The sequence below is a fragment of the Desmodus rotundus genome, chromosome 5 (genome assembly GCF_022682495.2).
Source record: "Desmodus rotundus isolate HL8 chromosome 5, HLdesRot8A.1, whole genome shotgun sequence".
Classification (NCBI taxonomy): Eukaryota; Metazoa; Chordata; class Mammalia; order Chiroptera; family Phyllostomidae; genus Desmodus; species Desmodus rotundus.
The window spans coordinates 153,569,188-153,589,971 of record NC_071391.1 but is presented as its reverse complement, the minus strand read 5'-3'; the positions used below and the strand labels follow the sequence as shown (position 1 = coordinate 153,589,971).

Genomic DNA, 20,784 nt, shown 5'->3' with positions numbered 1-20,784 from the left:
AGAGCTAAACAGCATAAACAAAGACAAGAACTGTGCTACTTTCGCTCACTCCAAATGCACATTACTCAACACAAGAGAAATGCAAATCAAAACTATACTGAGGTAACATTCTCATCTTATCAGATTGGCAGAAATTCATAAATGTAAGAACATATGCTGCTGGCAAGGATGGGGAGAAACAGATGCCCTTATACACTGCCAGCGGGGATGCACAGGGGTGCATTAGAGCTCCCGTGGCACTTCGACAACCTCCAGAGAGACCCTGGGCGTGCTGGTGGAGGGGGTCTGAGGCGTGCCGTGGAGCCCAGGGGGAAAGCGAGGCTGGGGCTTGATTGATAAGCACCCTGGTGCCACGATAAAAACCTCATCCACTAGGAAACAGGAGTTAGTAATGTGTTTTTAAGCAAAATTGAGACATCAGCAGAGCTGTAGTTTAATATGCTGACTTGAACTTGCTTATGACTAAAAGGAATAATAATACAAAAGTAATATCTAAGAGGGGCCATTAGGCCACGGAGTACAGTGACTAGGAAACCAGGGTCCTCGGTTTTGTTGGCGAAGAATTTTCTTGCTTTCCCCGGAGACTAGTGAGCATGAGTCTCTGGGGCAGGTGGTGGAGTGGGAGTCCCACCACTGTGCCCCAGAGAGGGACCTGGGCCCCCGGCCCCCAGCACGCCGTGCCCAGCAGCTCTCAGCCCTGCCACAGCCCAGGGAGCAGGGCTGAGCACATCAGGACCCGCTTTCAGCTCATGAGTAGGAACTGAGAGGGGCGGGGGGCAGGAGGAACCTTTCCCATAGCAAGTACGCAGCTGGCATTGGTGTTGCTAACTGACAAAAGTCCTGTTTTAAAAAGAAAACAATTGTCCTGGCTGCTGTGGCTCGGTGCGTGTGTCAGCCTGCAAACCAGAAGGTCGCCAGTTCAACTCCCGGTCAGGGTACACACCTGCATTGCAGCCAGGTCCTCAATAGGAGGCGCGCAAGAGGCAACTGATCGATGTTTCTCTCCCTCTTTCTCCCTCCCTTTCCCTCTCTCTAAAAATAAATAAATAAAATCTTTTTTTTTAATGTAGGAAAACAAACCATATAGGAAAAGCCCATTTTCAAAAAGACACCCCAAACTCACTGAATTTAACTCTTGCTGCATGAAACTTTGTCCCAAGTCTCATACTTTTGGTCATTCTTTCAGTAGTTTCTATTATTTGGAGGCCCTTTTGTCATCTTTTAGATCTAAAAGCAACATTCCTGTGCTTCTCTGACTTTCCAAATTTGACATGTTTAAAAGCAGAGACGGAGTTTTTTACAGGAATCTGAAGCGAGTAAAAAGCAACAATCAGGCTGTGAGTTCAAAGGCCTGGCAATGGTGGCATGAAGTAATTCAGAGAATCCTAGACAGCATTCTTAGAGTCACAATTAGAATGTTTTAAATATACTTCAACATTTTAAACTGTTACTGCAATACTGGATTCTCCTTATAGTACACACGTTACAAGTACATCAAAGATTGCTTTAGCTAGTACCCCACATAACTATCACCCTGCGGGCAAATGTTCTTCAGTGATACTCCTCTGTATAAGTTCTCTCCCCCGTCCTGAGACTACGTTACTTGACAGAACTTGATCAGTTTTCTGCCTGACCAAAAGGAAGCAGCAGAGCAAAGAGCTGCATGTACGTCAGGTACAAGGCTCCCCGCCCACAGTGCTGTTTGGTGTCTTCCTCATCCTCATCCTCATCCTCAGTTATGGCCCCGCAGGGCATTTCAATGCCTGCAGGACGCTCAGTACCAGCCCCATGTCGTTAGAAAATGCATCTTCAGAGGGAAAAATGCAAACTGTGCTTTATTAGGATAAACTGAAGCACAGAGATATTTTTAACGTGCTAAAAGCTGATATTGCTATTTATGCTGAGAGAAAAAATAAATAATGTATAGAGGCTAATTTTCACAAAAACAATCGGCCGGCATGTGTACAAATTTGGGAAGAGCATCTCCTCAGAAGTTACTAAAAATAACTCTGCAGTATTTATAGGTGCCACCTTCAGAGCTAAAGTTGAGACTCTCTAAACAAATTATAAAATATTGTTTGAAAGTCTGAATTCAGACAAATATGGATTCTTAACTTCAAAGGTAAAAAGGGGTATATGTGTGCTTTTGCTTCTTTTGTGAATCAAAGTATCACAGGTCAGGAGGGTTTGTTCATTTTATATTTTAGCTTTTATGTTCAAATAATTTCAGACTTACAGAAAGGCTGTAAGAGATTATTTTAAAAATTCCATTTACCATTATCCCAGGTTCCTCAAATGTTAACACCACAGCACAGACACCCCTTTCCCCTTAAATACCTCATATTATTTTTCTCAAAAACCAGGACATTCTCTTACTACAAATATCAAAATCAGGAAATTAACATTCGTTGACAGAATACTATTATCTTAGTCTACAAACTTTCTTCCGATTTTTCCAGAATATCCCCATAATATCTTTTATAACAAAAGAAAATCCTGGACCATAGGCTGCATTCGGTTTTCCCATCTCTGTGGACGCCTGCGCTCTGGAAGAGCCCCTTAGCCTCTTTCGGTCTTTCTGACACTGACATTCTATGTTGCAGAAACCCCTGCCCTTGGGAAGATGGGACTCGGGTATGCTTCCCAGGCAGGACTACCGCCATGGCACTGGGCCCTTCCTCAGTGCGCCCTCCTGGGAGGCAGCAGTGTCAGCCTGCCCCTCTGACTGGTGACAGGCATTTCATCACTTGGGTAAAGTGGCAGTGAGCGGTCCCTCGCTGGCTCGCTCGAGGGGCTCAGTGTGGAGCGGGGGCTGCTTGGCTCTGCTGTCCCCAGCACTCGGGAAACAACAACCCGGTACTGCAGACAGCTTCGCACCCAAACTCCTGGGTTCCACGGCTTAAAGAACTCATTGGAAAGAGTCATGTATGTTCAGTAGCAACAATATAGCCACTTCATCGTGAACATCTTTCTTTAAATTTTTAGTAATTTAAAGCATTTCAAATGTTATTTTTATAGAAAATACTCCTTTCCCCACCCCTCAAAAAAGTTCTCGGGTGAATTTTAATCCCCCCTTTTCTACCCCATCCCTGACCTTAACCTCTGTTTCCCCCTTGACTCAGGACCTATATCCCTAGAGGGAGGCGACCTGGTGAGACCTGACAGAAGCTCAAGGAGTGGGCCAGCGCCCTCTTCTGGTCCTGCCCCCCCCCCCCCCCCCCCCCCGCCTCACCTGTTGTGGAAAGCAGGTGCGCACGGAGTGCTCCGTGTAACCGAAAGACGGCCCTTCGAAGACGGCTGTTGGGAGCTTCAGAACTTCCTTCAGAAACTGGTCAAACTTGCTGAATATCATTAAGCCATTGGAATCTGACATCTGGGAGAAAATATCTATGAGAACAAAACCAGATAAAGTCAAACTGTAAAGAAGTATCAGCTTTGTATAAATGGCTCGAAGTCATTAGTACACCAGTCAAAAAGTGCCATAAAGTTATTACAATTTTTAATTGACATGGATTCTTACTCTTTATTAACATTGTGTGGTTACTTGGTTGATGAGGCCCCTCTCCCCCACCCACTTAAAATTCATCCTAAACTCAAATCAAATCTCCACTCAGTCTGCTATCTATTATGTACTTTTTCTGAGTGTACAGTCCTGAATTATATATATGTGCATATATATTTTTATGCCTCAGGATTTGTAGGAGCATATCTTTTTTATATATGTGTTTATATAAGACATACGCATGTCTGAGTGTGTGAATATATTAGCATATTGGTGATGGGGTATGAAAGAAATTGTATTATATTTATATACTCATGTACTAATAATGTAATATTTCCATGATGGAATAAATTGGAAGGAAGCATACAGCATGTTAAAAATATTCCATCTAATGAGTTCCAAAGTAGAATGAAAATAATTCATAAATGTTTCTATCACAAGATACTTTCTGATTCTGTAAGATATATTTTTACATAAACTCTGTCCCAAGCAGAGTACTGTTACTGGGAAAGAAGTCTCCAATAACAGTACTATTTCTTTATCTTCATGGAGAAAGTTTCCTGTGCCCAGTTACTTATCCGTTTCTTCCCATCCACAATTGGGGAAAAAAAGGAAAAAAAACTAGGATTTTAAAAAGTACTTAAAGAAATGTGACCTAAGATTTTTTTCAAACTACTGAGCTTCCTTACAAACAAACTGGTAAGTTAAATATGCACACACACACACACATCATTTCCTGAGGCCTTTCCAAACAGCATTTTGAATAGTCATACCCTATATATTCACAATGGACAGGTATACTGTATGTAATAGACTTAGGTAATATACATGGACACATTACTCTTTAGGTTCAGTTTGAGGAATTTGACTCAAAGCATTAGGTTTGGGGGGTGGGGAAACATTCAAAATACATTAATGAAAGAAAGATCAATGTTAAGTGTTCAGTTCCACAGGTTAACTTTTAAGGGGTTAGAAAACAGGAAATTAACCAAAGAATGAACATTGTCAGTACATCCTCTCACGTCAGCTACCAGTTTATAGCTAAAGTATTAAATAACCATACAGGTGGGCAACAGGCGACCAAAGGCTAAAAGAAGTATAGTCCTAGTGGAAAGTAAAGTCAATTAATTAATACTGTGCACCCCAAATTCTTACTATGTGGTCCAAGTGTCAAGCACTCTGCTAGGTGTTTCAAAACACAACAAACAAGTTTGACTCATGGTCCTTATTTCCCATGAAACTTTCAATGTAGCTGAAAAAAATAAGATACATATGAAGCAAAGAAGAATTAAGTGCTGACTCTCAATAAAATAGGAGAGAGGCATAAAGATACTTGTTAAACCTTACTATTTTCTAGGTGCCACAATAGATAACTATGGCTGAGTCTGCCTATAGCCACCCAATATTCTTATTTCCTTCTACTTTAGTAATAGAATAGTAATTTTATTTTGTGCAGCAATGTAGCCAACTGAGAGATTAAACTTCACAGACTCCTTTTAGTAAATTGTGATCATGTGACTAAGTGCTGGCTAAAGAGACTATAAACAGAAGGGTTATGAGATAGTTCCAAGACGACTGGTTAAAGCAAGCTGACTAATGTAGGAGGTAGACCATTTTTTCCTTCCTCCTTTTGCTACCTGGAATGCAGTGGTGATGGCAAGAGCTCCAGCAGCCACCTTGGAATACATGGTAATCCCAATATTAATGTAGAAACCATGCACTAGAATGACAGAAAAGAAAGACAGAGGAAGCCTGGTCCCAGGTGAAAATGAAGACACTTACCAGACCAGCCCCGGACTACCTACTCCTGCACTTCTTTCACACAAGAAAAAAATATACTTCAACTTTGTTTAAGACACTATTATCCTAAGTTTTTGTTTTCATGCAACAATCCTTAATACTAAACATTACCTCATTTTATTTGCACAAAGAGGTGTGTGTGTGTGTACAAGCATATATGTATACACATGATTATTTAAAATTTATAGATAAGAGCCCTGGCTGGTGTGGCTCAGTGGATTGAGCACCAGCCTATGGACCAAAGGGTCACCGGTATGGTTCCCAGTTAGGGCATGTGGCTGGGTTGTGGGCCAGGCCCCTGGATGAAGTGTGTGAGAGGCTACTGATGTATCTCTCACATATTGATGTTTCTCTCCCTTTCTTTCTCCCTCCCTTCCTGTCTCTCTGAAATAAATAAATGAAATCTTTTTAAAAAAAAAAAACCACAGATAAGAAAACTAGGTTAGAAAGATTAACTCGTTTAAGGTCCAAAAGTTAGTAAGTGGCTAAATCAAGATTTAAACCGACACTTACCTGATTCCAAAGAAACTCCACTGCACCACACTTCTTCAAACTACAGTGTAGAACAGATACAAAAGCACACAGGCAGGATTGTCAAGGAAGGAATTCAGAACTGGGCCTTGAAAGATAGGATTTGGAATGAGAAGGTCAAAACAGCCTGGGAGTGAAGGTTTGGGGACACAACTAGAGGAAAGAAGAATAAAAGTTTCTGTGACAGGAATTTATAGAGCGTATCGATTAATGATGAAAAGCAAGAAAGTGAATTGAAGAAGACATTCTATGAAAGACTATTTACATTGAGAAATAAATGAAAATAAAGATTAAATAAGAATAGTATGCTATGAATGAAAACTTTGAAAGAGGAAAGCAATTTGAACTTGGTTTAAAAACTCTTAAGTAGGGAAGAAATATTTATAGAGCTGGGTTTCAAGAAAATGAGACCTACTGACTGGCACAATGAATGAACAAGGAGGGGTCGGGGCTTCAGTGGGGACACTTTGGGGGAGAGGGGTCAACTCCAGTACACTTCAATGCAGCGACCTGCAATGGACGGCAAGCTGCATCAGAGAATAAAGGAATCTGAGAAGTTAGGGTTCTTCTCGGTTTGTCGCTTGGGAAAATGCTGACGACCCTGAGCGAAGTACACACGCAGAAGATTAAGACACCAAGCTGTGCACGTAACTGTAATCAGCAAGTTTCCCAGGGGAACGACCCTGCAGGCAGTTAGAAAGAGGGTACCGGGCCCCAGTTCGAGACCACAGATACAGAGTTTTGAAGGCGTTACCAGTTATGTGAATAACAGACGTCCTCTGAAGGAAGGAGAAGCATAGTAACACGATTTTTAAAACAGCTGGCTTCTATTCTCATAATGAGGACAATAATCACCCGTTAAATCTGGATGGAAACAAAGGCTCAGTATGGGATGCGGCAGACACTGCAAGGTGCCTGCTACTCGGCATCTGCTTTCCGCTTCTCGCTCACCGGCTGGACCCTGATGCTGTTTGGAAGGGCAACGTGCCCACTTAAAAAATGACTTCCCGGCCTCTGCTGCACATCGTAACTCTGGAGTGGATTTCTGAGAAAAGCTCTTGCTTTCCTGAAAAAGGCCTCTCTTTCTTCTTTCGACTTGGAATGAGTACATGACGCCTGGCATAGAGCAACTGCTTACGAACCTAAGGAGGCAAACCATGTGACAGAGCAGGCAGCCAGGAACCCTAGTCGCTGGTGACTTCCCTAAGTCGTGGTACTAACTTTGAACTTACCAGCCTATGGACTTACTCCACATGAGAAAAATAAATCCCAATGGTTTTAAGCCACAGTTAGTCGAATTTCAATTGCTACTCAATACATTCCAAACTGATAAACTGGCAAGTTATTAACTTGTAGCACTAATGGTAGAAATACTTAAGACCAGATACTCGGGCTACCAATTCTATAGATACACATAGTATAACTTCACAATCAGAAAAACATGGGCGTATACCCTCACCAACAAATCAGAACCCAACTCATTCACAGCAATAAAAGGGAGTGATTAGTGAAATGACTAACTACCCCCTCAATAAAGTACTATTTTCAGTTACACATATATCATATAGATTCAAAGTAGTAAAAAAAATTTAATTCAAGAAAAAAAACATAACAACTTAATAGGCCCATTTTATAATAGCAAGAGAACAAGCAGAAACACATTTGTTAGTTGGTTTGTTTTCATAAGAGAAATACTACACCTCAAAATTGAAGGTATAGTTAATTACTTGGAAGTCATTACTTCTTGAATTACTGGTTTAAGAAGTATTTTGAGATTAGTTTTTCTATAAGAATGACTGCTAATTTTTTAAATCACAAATGAAGTATAACAATGAATCTAAGTATGATTTACTATGTACAGATAAAAAGATCTTACTAAAGAAGAGACAATACAATTTAATAAAAATATCCAAAAAATTAAACTTGTCCTCTAATTAAAGCCATAAAACCTTCTGGCATTAGGGACTAAATTACTTCCCAGATCATTGGTTAATTTCCCCAGTAATTCTCTTTCTGTTTATACACCTCTGAAAAAAGGTATGCTGATTCCCCATTAGTTGTTCCAGATAAAAATACAGGCTTTCTCCCTTATGAAAAACCCACAATCAAGCCCTTAAATGCACATGTGCACACACTTTAAAAAACACTCTGTCCTCTGTGTACTGGCAAAATAATGCTATTTATTATTCTACCAGCATCATGTATGCTTCCACTTTTTCCCTGATGACGACGACCCTGGTTTTACTCACTGCGTCTGTCCACCTGTCCACTCCCCTCCACCCCCACGACCGACCACACCCACACGGCACTTTGGCAAGATGACAGGGCTGTTTACAATAAAGACCCAAGTCTATAACTGGAAAGCATTTTCTTTTGTGTGTTAGCTTTCCTTGGCAAATGACTTTCATCTCCTGTCGTCCTTCTACCAAGTAAGCATGTACACACATTTGCATGTTTACAAATGCCTGTGTGTAACTAAACCCAAGCACATACGTGGTTCCCAACTCACACGCACCCTGACATCGCTCATCGAGCCAGACCGAGGCTGGCGGAAGGGAGTCAGCAGGCTGGGGCTCCTGGCGCTGACTCCACCAGAACCGCCTCAGATAGTCGCAAGGCCTCCCTTGGTGTTTGCTTGCTTTTCTTTTTCTTATTCATTAAATGCAGATTCAGGACTTATCACTCACATGCTTCCAGTTCTAAAACCTTTTTCGTTGTATGAGAAACATAAACACGGCATCATTCAAATTAAAGTCACTTCTGTCTAGTCAAGAAAAGGAATGGTTAACAGAAGGCAGCCGGGTAAATATGCAGTGACAGGTGGTCAAAAGACCAGAGCAGACAGGGATAAATTTTGAACAGGTAAAACGACTTATAACTTCAAAGGCTGGCCTCCCATAGTCTGTTAATGAAACATCCAGGAAGCAGACAATTAAAATGCCACAGCTGCCAGTTCTGGTTAAAAATAGAAAGAACCTGGAGTCACCTTATCTCTGGCTACTCAAAGTGCCATCCATCAAAAATATGTGAAAACATAAGTACAATAACGTAAACTAGTATTATTATAAAGCCATGTTTATACTACAACCCAGATAAGATACTTATTATCATTTTAGTATATTTCATCCTTTTTCTACGTGCATCATAAATTTTTGTTCAAAACTGTATTACAGCCCTGCCTGGTGTGGCTCAGTAGACTGAGCACTGGCCTGCGAACCAAGGGATTGTTGGTTCAATTCCCAGTCGGGGCACATGCCTGGGTTGTGGGCCAGGTCCCCAGTAGGGGGCACGTGAGAGGCAACCACACATTGATGTTTCTCTCCCTCTCTTTCTCCCTTCCCCCTCTGTCTAAAAATAAATAATTTTTTTAAAAAAAAACCCTATATTACAGTTATGCATTTCACCTGAAACATAGTTGAAAGGCATTACATGTGGGTTGCAAAACTTAACTGAGCTCTCACTGTTGGACACTACAGCTCTTTCAAGTTTTCATATATTATAAAAAGTCTTGCAACAGATATACACAAAACTTGGGGTACACTTCTGATTGATTCCTCAGGACAAGCTGAAGTAGCAGAATGAGTCAATGGATGTAAATATTCTTACAATCTTCCTGATGCTCCCCATGAGACTGGCCCTTCAAAATGTAGCGCCAGTTTTTCAAAGAATTTAAAAATAAACTGCATGAGTTCATCGGCTCCTACTTTTTGGTGTACAACAGATGGGGCTTGAATAAGAGTAGATTAAGTCTCTCAGAAAACAAACAGCAGAATTAGACAAAGTAAATAAATTACATGCTGAAACTGACAATTAAGTACAATGTAATAAATAATGGGCTTTATAGTCTGTAAATTTTATTGTTCTCTGAGTTATTTGGGGGGTTACTGACATTACTGAGTTTTGATCATGCTTATAATTAAAGTCTACATTCTGATTATAAATCTTTGGTACTGTATTTGGAATCCTAAACTAAGTTACCTTTGAATCTATAGAGGACCATATCCATAACCCACAACAGCGAGCCATTTCTGTACATAAATGCCACCTGGGATAGAAACTCTTACGGGAGATTTGAAAACTCTAAGAAAAGTTTCAGACTAAAAGCACAAATATTGGTTAAGTCCCTTCAAAGGCTATCTTGACACTAAAGCAAAACAAAACAAAAATATATCAAATTAAAAAAGGGAGGGGACAAAATTATGGGAAAAAGTAGAAAGGAAAAGGTAAAAAGCAGAAAGATCAAAATAAGAGTAAGGAAAGTAGAGATACTAAGGCACATTCCATAAGTTAGAAAACCTGACTTAAAAGGGACATTAACAGAGGTGACAGCAGAGAGCACTGTCAGTCTAAGAAGAGGGGAAACTAAGAACAGCCAAGACGATGGAGTAAGTAGGTAGAAGAAAGTGAATAAATGGTCACATGCTGTGCGATCTTACAATGCAGTGTGACACACCACTCTTGTCTACACTGTTATTCAGCTACTTCAACCAAGTAGGACACAGCTGAGAACTAGGAAACCAGGGGGAAAAAGGATTCTCCCGACAGCCAGAACTGCCAACCAAGCTACAAAAGCGCAAGGGCGTCTGCCATGGCATCAGAGTAATCGCTATCTCCTCACTCTACAGAGAATACCACGAAGTTCAGTTACGTTTCCTCTGTCAGCAGTCCATCGAGAGTAAATCGGAAGCAAAGAGAGATCTGCAGAGACGGGTGCACTGATAACACCATCACATCCTGTGATAACACCATCACATCACAGTGATAAAGCACACGCACACATCATCGCCATCACTACAAACCACCACAACAACAAACACTCAAGAACCGAAGCAGCACAACGGTCTGAAAACAGGAGACGGGACAGACCACCCAGGGCCTCATGATTAGCCCTAAGTGCACCAGAGAGTGACACCCTAAGAGATGAAAACATGTTTAAATTATGATCGGTGAGCTCTGTTTAATATGAGGGGGACAGACCACATTTAAAGTGATTTCTGCCCTGGATGATTAAAATTTAAAAAGGGAAATAGGCTTCAATGTCTGATTATTTTGCTTATTTTAAACATCTCATTCTCACGCTATTTGTGGTACAATAAAAACAATGAAATAGTGACAGATGGTAAAGCAACTACGATTTTGAACATGACGAAGACATGACGCTACGTTTTAAATCTATCTGAATGACATAAACATGGTAATGAGTGACTGAGAGTGGCGTGTAACTCATCGGCCCACATGTGTGTGCAATGACCTGGCATTGTGAGCACACCTGCCATGCCACGTGTGCCTGGGTGTGCGTGCTTTCACACCACTTGAATACTGGTCACTTGTGTGCCTCCCAGAAGTTCAAAAGCCACATCAGTAAAACAAAGAAAACCGCTGTCACTTGAGTCCCTTCCATGTCTCACAGTACTGAAGTCTGTACCTTTTCACTAACAGTTACAACAGAGAACTGCAGTAATTTAGGGACTCAACCAACAATGTACACTTGGCAAAATCTTAGCACTCACTATGTGCCAGGTATCCGCTCCATGTGGATGCAGCAGATTCAACCACAGAAACTTAACGATTCCAGAGCCATCCAAAATGTGCACTTACATAATCCATTTTTTATTTTCGACCAGTTTATTTAGTACTAATTAAGACAGCAATGTATATATATTTTTAACCATTTTTTAAATTTTTATATTTTCAATTACATTTGACATTCGATATTTTATATGAGTTTCTGGTGTACCGTATAGTGGTTAAAAATTTATATAATTTATGAACTGCCCCCCAAAGTCTAGTACCCACGCAGCACCATACATTGGTATTACGATGTTCCCGACTACAACAATATTCCCTAGCAGGGATGTCCAACCTTTTGGCGTCTCTAGGAAGAAGAAGAGTTGCCTCGGGCCACACATTAAATACACAAACAATAACAAAAACTGATGAGCAAAAAAAAGGTTTTAAGTGAATTTCCGATGTGTTGGTCCACATTCAGAGCCATCCCGGGCCAAGTGTTGGACAGCCCTGCCTGTCCTTTCCACCCCCATGACTGCTTTGTAACTACCAACTGTACTTCCTCCTCCCTTCACCTTTGTCACCTGACCCTGAAACCCTGACTCTGAAACACATGTTGCCGTACAATGTCATATATTCCTTTTTTCTTTTCTTTTTAAAAGATTTTATTTATTTTTAGACAGAGGGGAAGGGAGGGAGAAAGAGAGGGAGAAACATCAAGGTGTGGTTGCCTCTCTCACGCCCCCTACTGGGGACCTGGCCACAACCCAGGCATATATGCCCTTGCTGGGAATCGAAGCAGCGACCCTTTGGTTTGCAGGCTGGCTCTCAATCCACTGACCCACCCAGCCAGGGCCAATGTCATATATTCTTTATCTGGTATCATCATCATTAAATAACAAAAACTCAACTTTCTTTTTCTTTCTGTTTGAATGAAATAAAATGTATTATATTATATTGTCCTCCTCAGAAAAACACCATGCTAGAATTAAAATATTAAGAAATTTCAGCCCAAAAGAATAATGTTACCATGTGAAAAAACCCCAGAAGAGCACTTAAATAAAACTATAATTTTCACTACCAAAAATTCGATAGGCATTGCCGCTGATCCTGAAATGGAGACAAACCGGGTAACGGTTCGACCCAACGTGTTATCTGAGATCTCGCTTTAGACGCTGAAGTCTGTATCTAGTGAGCCATCTAGCTTTCTAGCTTCCGATGTCATGGTAACATGTAAGAAAAAGCAGATTCCGTTTTTTAAAAAAAGAATTCAAAGTCTCTCTCTCACATGCACACACATACACACAGAGAGAAATAAAAAAGAAAAGAACAACAAAAGTAAAAAGAAAAAGCACAGCCCAGGCTGGGTGGCTCAGTTGACTGGAGCATCGTTTTGTGCACCAAAATGCTGCATGTTTGATTCCCAGTCAGGGCACATACCTAGGTTGCAGGTTCGATCCCTGGTCAGGGTGCATACGGGAGGCAACAGATCAATGTTTCTCTCTCTCTTTCTTTCTGTTTCTCACTCCCCATACCTGCCCTCCCTGAAATCAATGAACATGTCCTCGGGTGAGAATTAAAAAAAAAAGGAAGAAAGAAAAGAAAAGCACTGAAGACAAAGGCACCTACGAAGTAATCTTGCCCAAAAGCTTGTACTTGAATCTGATCAAGCTTCTCTATCTTTCAATTAAAACAAAGCATGTAAGGCACAGAGGAACATCGCAGGGACCCAATCATCAAAATCCAGTCTATGAGAAATGCTATAGGACTGCTGGCCCAGTCTCCAACAAATCAGCTCACAGCGTATCTCCACACCTCGCAGAGACCCACGGCTTCTGTCCTAGCTCCCTGAAACCTGCCAGTGCCGCGCTCTGCGGGTACCTGTGGTACAGCACTCCGCTCCCTGCACGGGACCAGCACAGCGGACGTAGCAAACAGCTAGGAGCAGGGCTCGGAGGCCTGACAGCCTGAGTTGAAACCCAGCTCTGTCCCTCAGTTAGCTCGTCTGTAAGATGGACAAAATACTGCCTGCTGCTCACAGAAATTTTAAGGATTCAGTGAGAAAATACGTGTCAAGCACCTAGCACAACGCTTGGCACGTCTTAGGCAGTTAGTAACTATCTAAAGAGTGAATAAATAGAAATCAAAGCAAAAATATTAAGTAATTGTGCATTTCACCTCCTCTGCTTTCATCTAACCACCTTTTTATAGTATCTTACGAACAATAAAATGCCAAAATGGCCAACAGTAAGAAAAAAACTTGGAAAGGTAACTGGGAAAACACGCTGTCGATTTCTAGACAACCGAGTTGGACTCCGAGGCCGAAAGAACAGTCTAGTCTGAGCAGACACCACCGCCTGAGGACGAAGGGCGTGGCTAAGAAAAGGGCTAACCACCACGAAACCTGCTGAAAGTAATCAGATTTATTTTCCAACTACAGTCAACATAATCATCTGTAAACACGGTTTTTAATAATATGGAAACCATTTTAAAAATAATTTCTTAAATGCCCACATACTGCTTGGAATCCCTTCAATTTTCTTGCTTTAAACTTAAAGCTTTAAAATAAAAACACCGAACAAACTAACTCAACCAACTTTTCTATCTGAACAGTAGGTGGCATAATTTACATGCTCTGAGTCAGGTGAGTGGTGTGGCAGTAAACAAAAATGTTTAATACAGCATCATCCAAAATTCTGAAAACACGCACTTAAAACTGCTTCAAAGTCCTAATTTGAAAATAAAAAATTTTCAAATAATATGAAAATACTTACATCTCAGTTTGTCCAGCATTTTCCCACCACACATGGCTGCTAACATAGCTTTAACTGAAAATACCGTCATCTTGCCTCGGCCCTCACTGCAAGAGAAATTATATTAGAAATAATTGCCATCTGGAACCACAAAAGCAATCAAATGTATCATTAAACATCGAGCAACCAGTAAATTGATCCCTACCCCGTTCTGCCACATTACCTTGGATTTTTAGGAACCTTGGATTTTTTGTGCCTTTGTAGAATTAAGGCTGCATCTACGTTAGGTGAGTAGTGCTAAAACTACCTGTAACCCAAATTATTTGGAAACTGGTTTTATAAACATTCTGTAAAGCAATTTCTACTGGCTGTGCAGAAAGAGGCCTACGCAGAAGTAAATTTCTTATCAATTTAGCCCATTAAATCCACAGCTGCAGTGTTTTAAAGTATTCACAACTGTGGCATCACTTGTTTTGAATACTAATTCAGAAATGTGTCCATCCATCACCATATTATAACAATAGTTTATTGTTATGTACTAAACCAACAGGGTGCACGTTGCTATAGAGATTTTACAGGACATTCATCCTTGTTTGTTTTACTGTGACAACCTTATGGTACCATGTGTTTATTCTAAGAAGCTCAGTCATACCTGTCTCCGGCCTTCCCATCCCACAACTGGGAGAAAAGTGAAGGGGAAGGGTCAGTAGCAGTAAATCTTTCTTAGGAGTTGGAAAGATGAGATGTGGAAGCGCATACATGAATTACCCAAGGCAATGCTGCACAGCACCTGCAGAGTCGAGAGAATGCCGGCAAGGCCCCTGACCCAACAGGCCGCCTGCCCCCCCCAGGCAACCATGCCCTGGGTTCACGGCAGATGAAAGCTCCACTACTCAGCTTCTTAAATGATCATGTGTAAGTTAACAAGGGTTTCTGTGCTAGTTTTATACCGCTTGTGCTTACAAAGTTTCCTAGTAACTCAGTAAAATACCTGTGCAATAATCAGAATGATACTGTCTCAGTTTTAATAAAGTGTCGTCCTATTTATGTTTACTAATGGCCCTGTTATATTTACTATCTGACATCAGCCTACTTATATTTACTAAGTGTCTCCCATTTTCCAAACCTTTGTATATAGTAAGATCATACCTGAAAAAAGGCAAATTATCTACAAGCCAGAAGGTTCTCAGTGAAAAATCGCCATGACATTTTTAACTATTACATCTCATTAAGTTGATTCATAAGGTAAAACAGAAATCCCTACAACCAGGTAAAATTAGGATGGGGTGTTTTAAATACACAGATCTCTAGAAATGCAGAGACTATCCTGTCTTATACAGTAGCTGGAACTGATCAGGACCATTCCTGTGTCCAATACCCACTGCACTGCATGGGGCAATGTCACATAAAGAGCATCAATTACGTTACAATGAATGGATATCCAAACCCACTGAGAACTTCTAACAGTGCACGTTTCCTTTTGGTCACCAACCACCCAAATGCTGAGTCTACATTCAAGTAGACCCTCCTTATGTGACACGTACTCTTCTCACTAACAAAATGTTGAAAAAGAAAAAACCCTCAGATACCTGCTTTCCCATCCTTCTTGAAACTCAGACATGGGCCCATGACACAAGCCCCACCAATAAGATGCACCTCTAGACTTCAAGGAGAAAACAATCATCTTTCAGCAGCTGGAACTCAAAGAGTCCACAGGAGAGAGTGGTGGCTGCCAGAGCAGTCACACCCCGTGTCCTGAGGCAACAGGGACACAGCCTTGGGGCGGCACCCGCAGCCCAGCATCAGTGGTGTCCGGGGCACAGGCCACAGTACCTGTGCCCAGGCTGGCGGCAGACAGGCTTTATGAGGCCATCCTGGTGACTCTGAGCTTTGCTCTCGGTGCCTACACCCTCCCAATACTCTCGGAGAATCTTTAGCAAGACCCACTCCCTTTTAATGAACTAGCCCGAGATGGTTTCTACCGCTTACAACCAAGAGCTCAGGGAGGCAGCCTGGATCCTGAAGGGGTGCAGAGAGATGAAGCAGCAGCAGCAAACATGCCGGCCATGCAGAGGGAGAGGGAACATGCCCGAGGGGCCGCAGGGCCAGAACGAAGAAGGGCCCACGGCAGTGGAGCCAGGCCATGCAAACACCGCTAATGACATTGTTTAAGGTAAATGTGCTCAAGATATCTTTCTGCAGACACATCTCATGATGCAAGAATATCCGGGGAATTCCACAGGGGGAAAGTAAAAATAAACCTTAGAAGAGATGTTCATAAACATCAGGATACTGAACCACCTGGGGGAGGGGCGGGCTGCGACACAGAAAGGAGCTTCCGGGGTGCTGGCGGGTTCCTGGCCCCCCAAGTGCTTGCGTCACAGTTGCTTTATCACAATTCATTTTAAGCTGCACTTCATTTTCTGTATTTTTCTGTACTTGTTTTCTGTTTCTCAAAAACTGCTCTTTAAAAAAAATGAATCCTGGGAAAATGAAGGCTACCACTACTGGACACAGCTAATGGCTTTAGGGGAAAATGAAGAAGGGGAAACCTGGAAGTTAAAAGACACTTAACATACAGAAACTGCAATGTATAAAATTTCCCATAATAAAAGTATATGAAAAAAGAAAATAATACCAAGGCCCGGGCCCCATCCTTGGGTGTCCACTAATAGAAGACTGGCTATTCATGCTATCATAAAAAATTTAAAAAAAATAAAAATAGCCCTGACTGGTATGGCTCGGTTGGTTGAGTGTCATTCCGCAAAGCGCAAGGTCACCGGTTTGACTCCCGGTCAAGACACCTGCCTGGGTTGTGGGCCCGGTCCCCAGATGGAGGCGAGAGGCAACGGATCTATGATTCTCCCACACATTGATGTTTCTCTCCCTCTCTCTATCCCTCTCTTCCCCTCTCACTAAAATAAATAATATTTTTAAAAAGAAATATATGAAAGATAAAGAATATATCTAAGATAGTTTACGATGTAGAAAAAGCAAGGCATGGAACAAAATAATTGCTAGAATGCAGTCTAGCAATTACTTTAAAAAGGAAATAGCAAAAATAATATCCTCATGGACTGTCCCCAATTTATGCTGGTTCAACTTAGAATTTTTCAACTTTATGGTGGTGCAAAAGCAACATGCATTTACAGTAGAAATCATGTCAAATTTTGACCTTTTCCTGGGCTAATAATATGCAGCGTGATATTCTCCCATGATGCTGAACAGCGGCAGCGAGCCACAGGGTCCCAGTCAGCCATGTGCTCACAAGGTAAACAGCCGGTGCTCGACTGGGTAGTATCGAACGAATTTCCAGCTTAGGCTGTCTTCAAGGTATGATGGGCTTATTGGGACATAACTCCACTGTAAGGCGAAGAGCATGTGCATTTGTTTGTATGAGTTTAACCAACCGCGAAAAGACACTGAAAAAGTAACACTAGTTTCTCCAGGGCGGCACACAGGCAGCCAAAGGAAAGCAATGAAAGAGTGGTCACTTTTCACTTTACGAACATTCGACATGCTTATACTAGAAGAGAAGGTTCTGGAGTTATCACCTAGGCTTCCAACTCAGGACACTAGAAAAAGAACAGCAAATTAAACCCAAAACAAGCAAAAAGAAAAAAATAATATGAGTGAGGGCAGAAATCAATAAAAATTGAAAACAGAAAACAGAGAAAAATCAATGAAACTAAAAGGTGGTTCTTCACATCAGTCAATGATGTTAATAAACCGCTACCCAGAGTAAGAGGAGGAAAGACACAAACGACCAATATCGAGAATGAAAGATGAGATCCCACCACAAGTTCTGTAGACATCGCAGAAATAATAAGGAAACACTACAAAAACCTTTATGTCCATAAATTCAACAATCTCAATGAACTGGACAGATACGCCTACTCCCTGACAGAACACAGCTTCCAGAGCTCACTCAAGAAGAAACACATAACCTGAACTGGCCCGTATCCACTGTAGAAATTGAATCGGTATTTTTAAGCCTTTCAAAAAATAAAGCTCCTCATTCAGAGGGCTGTACTGGCGAATTCTAAACAGTTGAAGAAGGAAATCATTGCACTTCTACACTAATTCTCCCAGGAAATAAAAAAGGAAAAAAACAGTTCCCAATTCTTTTCAGAGGCCAGCATCATTTCTACAACACACAGCCGTTACAACCAAAGAGAACAAGCTGGTCCCTCATTAATTTAGACACAAAAATCTTCAACAAAATGTGAGCAAATCAAGTGTTACAATATATAAAGAGGATAAAGGGGGCTTTATTTCAGGAATGTTAGTTAACACTGATTTGAAAACCAATCGATATCAGCATATTAACAGACTAAAAGAGAAAAGCCATTTGATCACGTGAATAGGGGCAGATGACAAAATTCAACATCCATTCCTGATAAATACTCTTGGAAAACTAGAGGCAAAAAGGAACTGCCTCAGTCTGATAAAGAACATCTAAAAGTAATAACAGCTAACATCTTGCTTAATAATGAAAGTGCTTTTCCCCCAAGACCAAGACCAAGTCAGAGATGACTGTTCTCACCAATAGTCAGCGTCGCACTGGAGAACCCAGCCGGTGCAATAAAGCAAGAAGAAAGAAAGAAAAGGCATACAGATTGAAAATTAAAAAATAAAACTCTATCTACTCCAGACAATGTGACATTTTATACAGAAAATCCCAAAGAACCCACCAAGAAAGTCTATAGACCTTATCAAGAAAACCACTATCATGGATTTTAGCAATGCTGCAGAATACAAGGTCAACATGAAAACTCAATTTTGTTTCTATAAACTAGCAAAAGATCATAGGAAATGCAGTAGCACCAAAAATATCAAAAGCATCAATAAAAAGTTTTTTTAATGTTTTAAAAAATGTGCTGATTGTAGAGCTCAAGAGGAAGGGAGAACCAGAGAGAGAGAGACGTCGATTCATTGCTCCACCTATCCACGCATTCATTGGTTAGTTCCTGCATGTGCCCCAACAGGGGACCAAACCCGCAAAGCTGGAGCATCAGGACAATGCTCCAATGTACTGAACTACCCAGCCAGGGCAACAAAGAGTTAAAAAAAAAAAATGGTCAAGATCAATACAATGAAAACTCCAAACTACTGATTAAAGAAATCAAAGAGGACGTAAAGAGAGGCGACATGTTCATGCAATGAAAGGCGATACTGTTAACCTGCCAACCCTCCCCAAGCTCACCACAACCTGTGGTGACTCCATGCAATTCCAATCAAACTCACAACAGGACTCTTCTGTGGGAATCAGCAAGGTGGTTCTCTGTATACCCTTAGAGTTGTAAACCCCGACAAAGTTCAGTGAGGTATGAGAACATACCAAAGATACAACTCACATGGCCAAATCCCACCCTGTTCTCAGCGTTTTTTCAAAGTCCTTTGTGTTACTTTAATATGCATCCAGAGCTGAGAACTATGAACATAAAACTTTGAATGCAATGCTAGGACTTCAGCATCTACTTCACAGGCAATGATAGATCAAAGGACGTGATAAAAGATTAAAGAGAATGAATCTGTGTTTGTTTAACTCTCTCTGGCTCCAAATCTCACATTCTTCCTTCACAGAGCTATTCCTTGCCGAAGAGAAGAAACCGGTGTCATCTACGCAAACAGGAGAATGTGGCGGGGCCCAGCACACTGGCAGGAGAGCCAGGTCCAACTTCCGCCTCTATTCTTGAAGAAAGACTGACGTACCCCATACATAGTGCCCATCGGTAAACACCATACAACAGGTCTTAATGGGTACTATAACATCCTTATTTCTAAAAACTACTGTAACAGTTAGCACCTAACACTTTTCCTTAACTTTCAAAATGCTTTAGAAACTAGTATTGACAACATTTTCCATTCTTTATTCAAAATATTATGTAACTCAACTGTGTTGCAAATAATAGTCCTAGATTCAGAAAGTCATACAGAATAATAGATAAACTTCTCATTCAACCTGGATCAGCATTCAAACACCTGTATCCTTGTCCACGAGTTAGGGTTATCACTAGTCTCATTGGCTGGTCTCTGATCAAGTATTCTGTGGATGCAGTAACGAAATTATGCCTTAACTCCTCAACTAATAATTATCTGTAGTAATTATCTCATCCTTTCTCATATCTACTTTCCAGCCATTTTTCCTAGTCGCAACACAGACACAGCAACCTCCACACATAATCTCCCTCCCGGCAAACCCCGGGTCTTCTCTCTGCCTACAAGCTCTCTGGGCTGCTCCATCACATGCTTTATTGAGTGGGGGGGACACGTGTCTCTCAGTGTCAACCTGTAACTCGACAGGACGAAGGGCCTGCGTGAGTAAGGATCACAGCAAATGTGAGGGGGATGAATTGGCAGGAAGGAGAGATTTGGGAATGATGTTTAGTGAGCCCTGACGTTTAAGGACCCGTTTAAAAGTATGCAAAGTAGGCTCAGGTCTTAATTATGAACAAATCCTCCCCACTTACAATGCTTACCATCATTTACAACTTTAGGTTCACAGTTTCTACTATCAAAAGGTTTACTTGCCTTTCGAAGGAAAATATTCATATAAACAAATTAATAAATGGTATAAAGACACTTAGGAGTACTTCCTAAAGATACTTACATAAAAATCTAAGTATAACTTAGTATAAAGAAATAATCGTCCAAATAACATTATTGAAGGGGTGTTCTCACAATTCT

At 41.1% G+C, this 20,784-nt stretch overlaps 1 protein-coding gene across 11 annotated transcripts in view; it reads right to left on the bottom strand.

The window, feature by feature from the left end:
- Window positions 1-20,784, bottom strand: part of DTNB (dystrobrevin beta) — a 168,363-nt gene that overhangs the window by 108,554 nt on the left and 39,025 nt on the right. For all 11 annotated transcript variants that reach the window (XM_053925400.2, XM_053925396.2, XM_045189235.3 and 8 more), the window contains exons 5-6: window positions 14,116-14,201; window positions 3,233-3,387 (exon numbers count right to left, since the gene is read on the bottom strand). In XM_053925400.2, coding sequence (XP_053781375.1) covers window positions 3,233-3,387; window positions 14,116-14,201 — 241 coding nt within the window. The remainder of the gene's footprint in view (window positions 1-3,232; window positions 3,388-14,115; window positions 14,202-20,784) is intronic.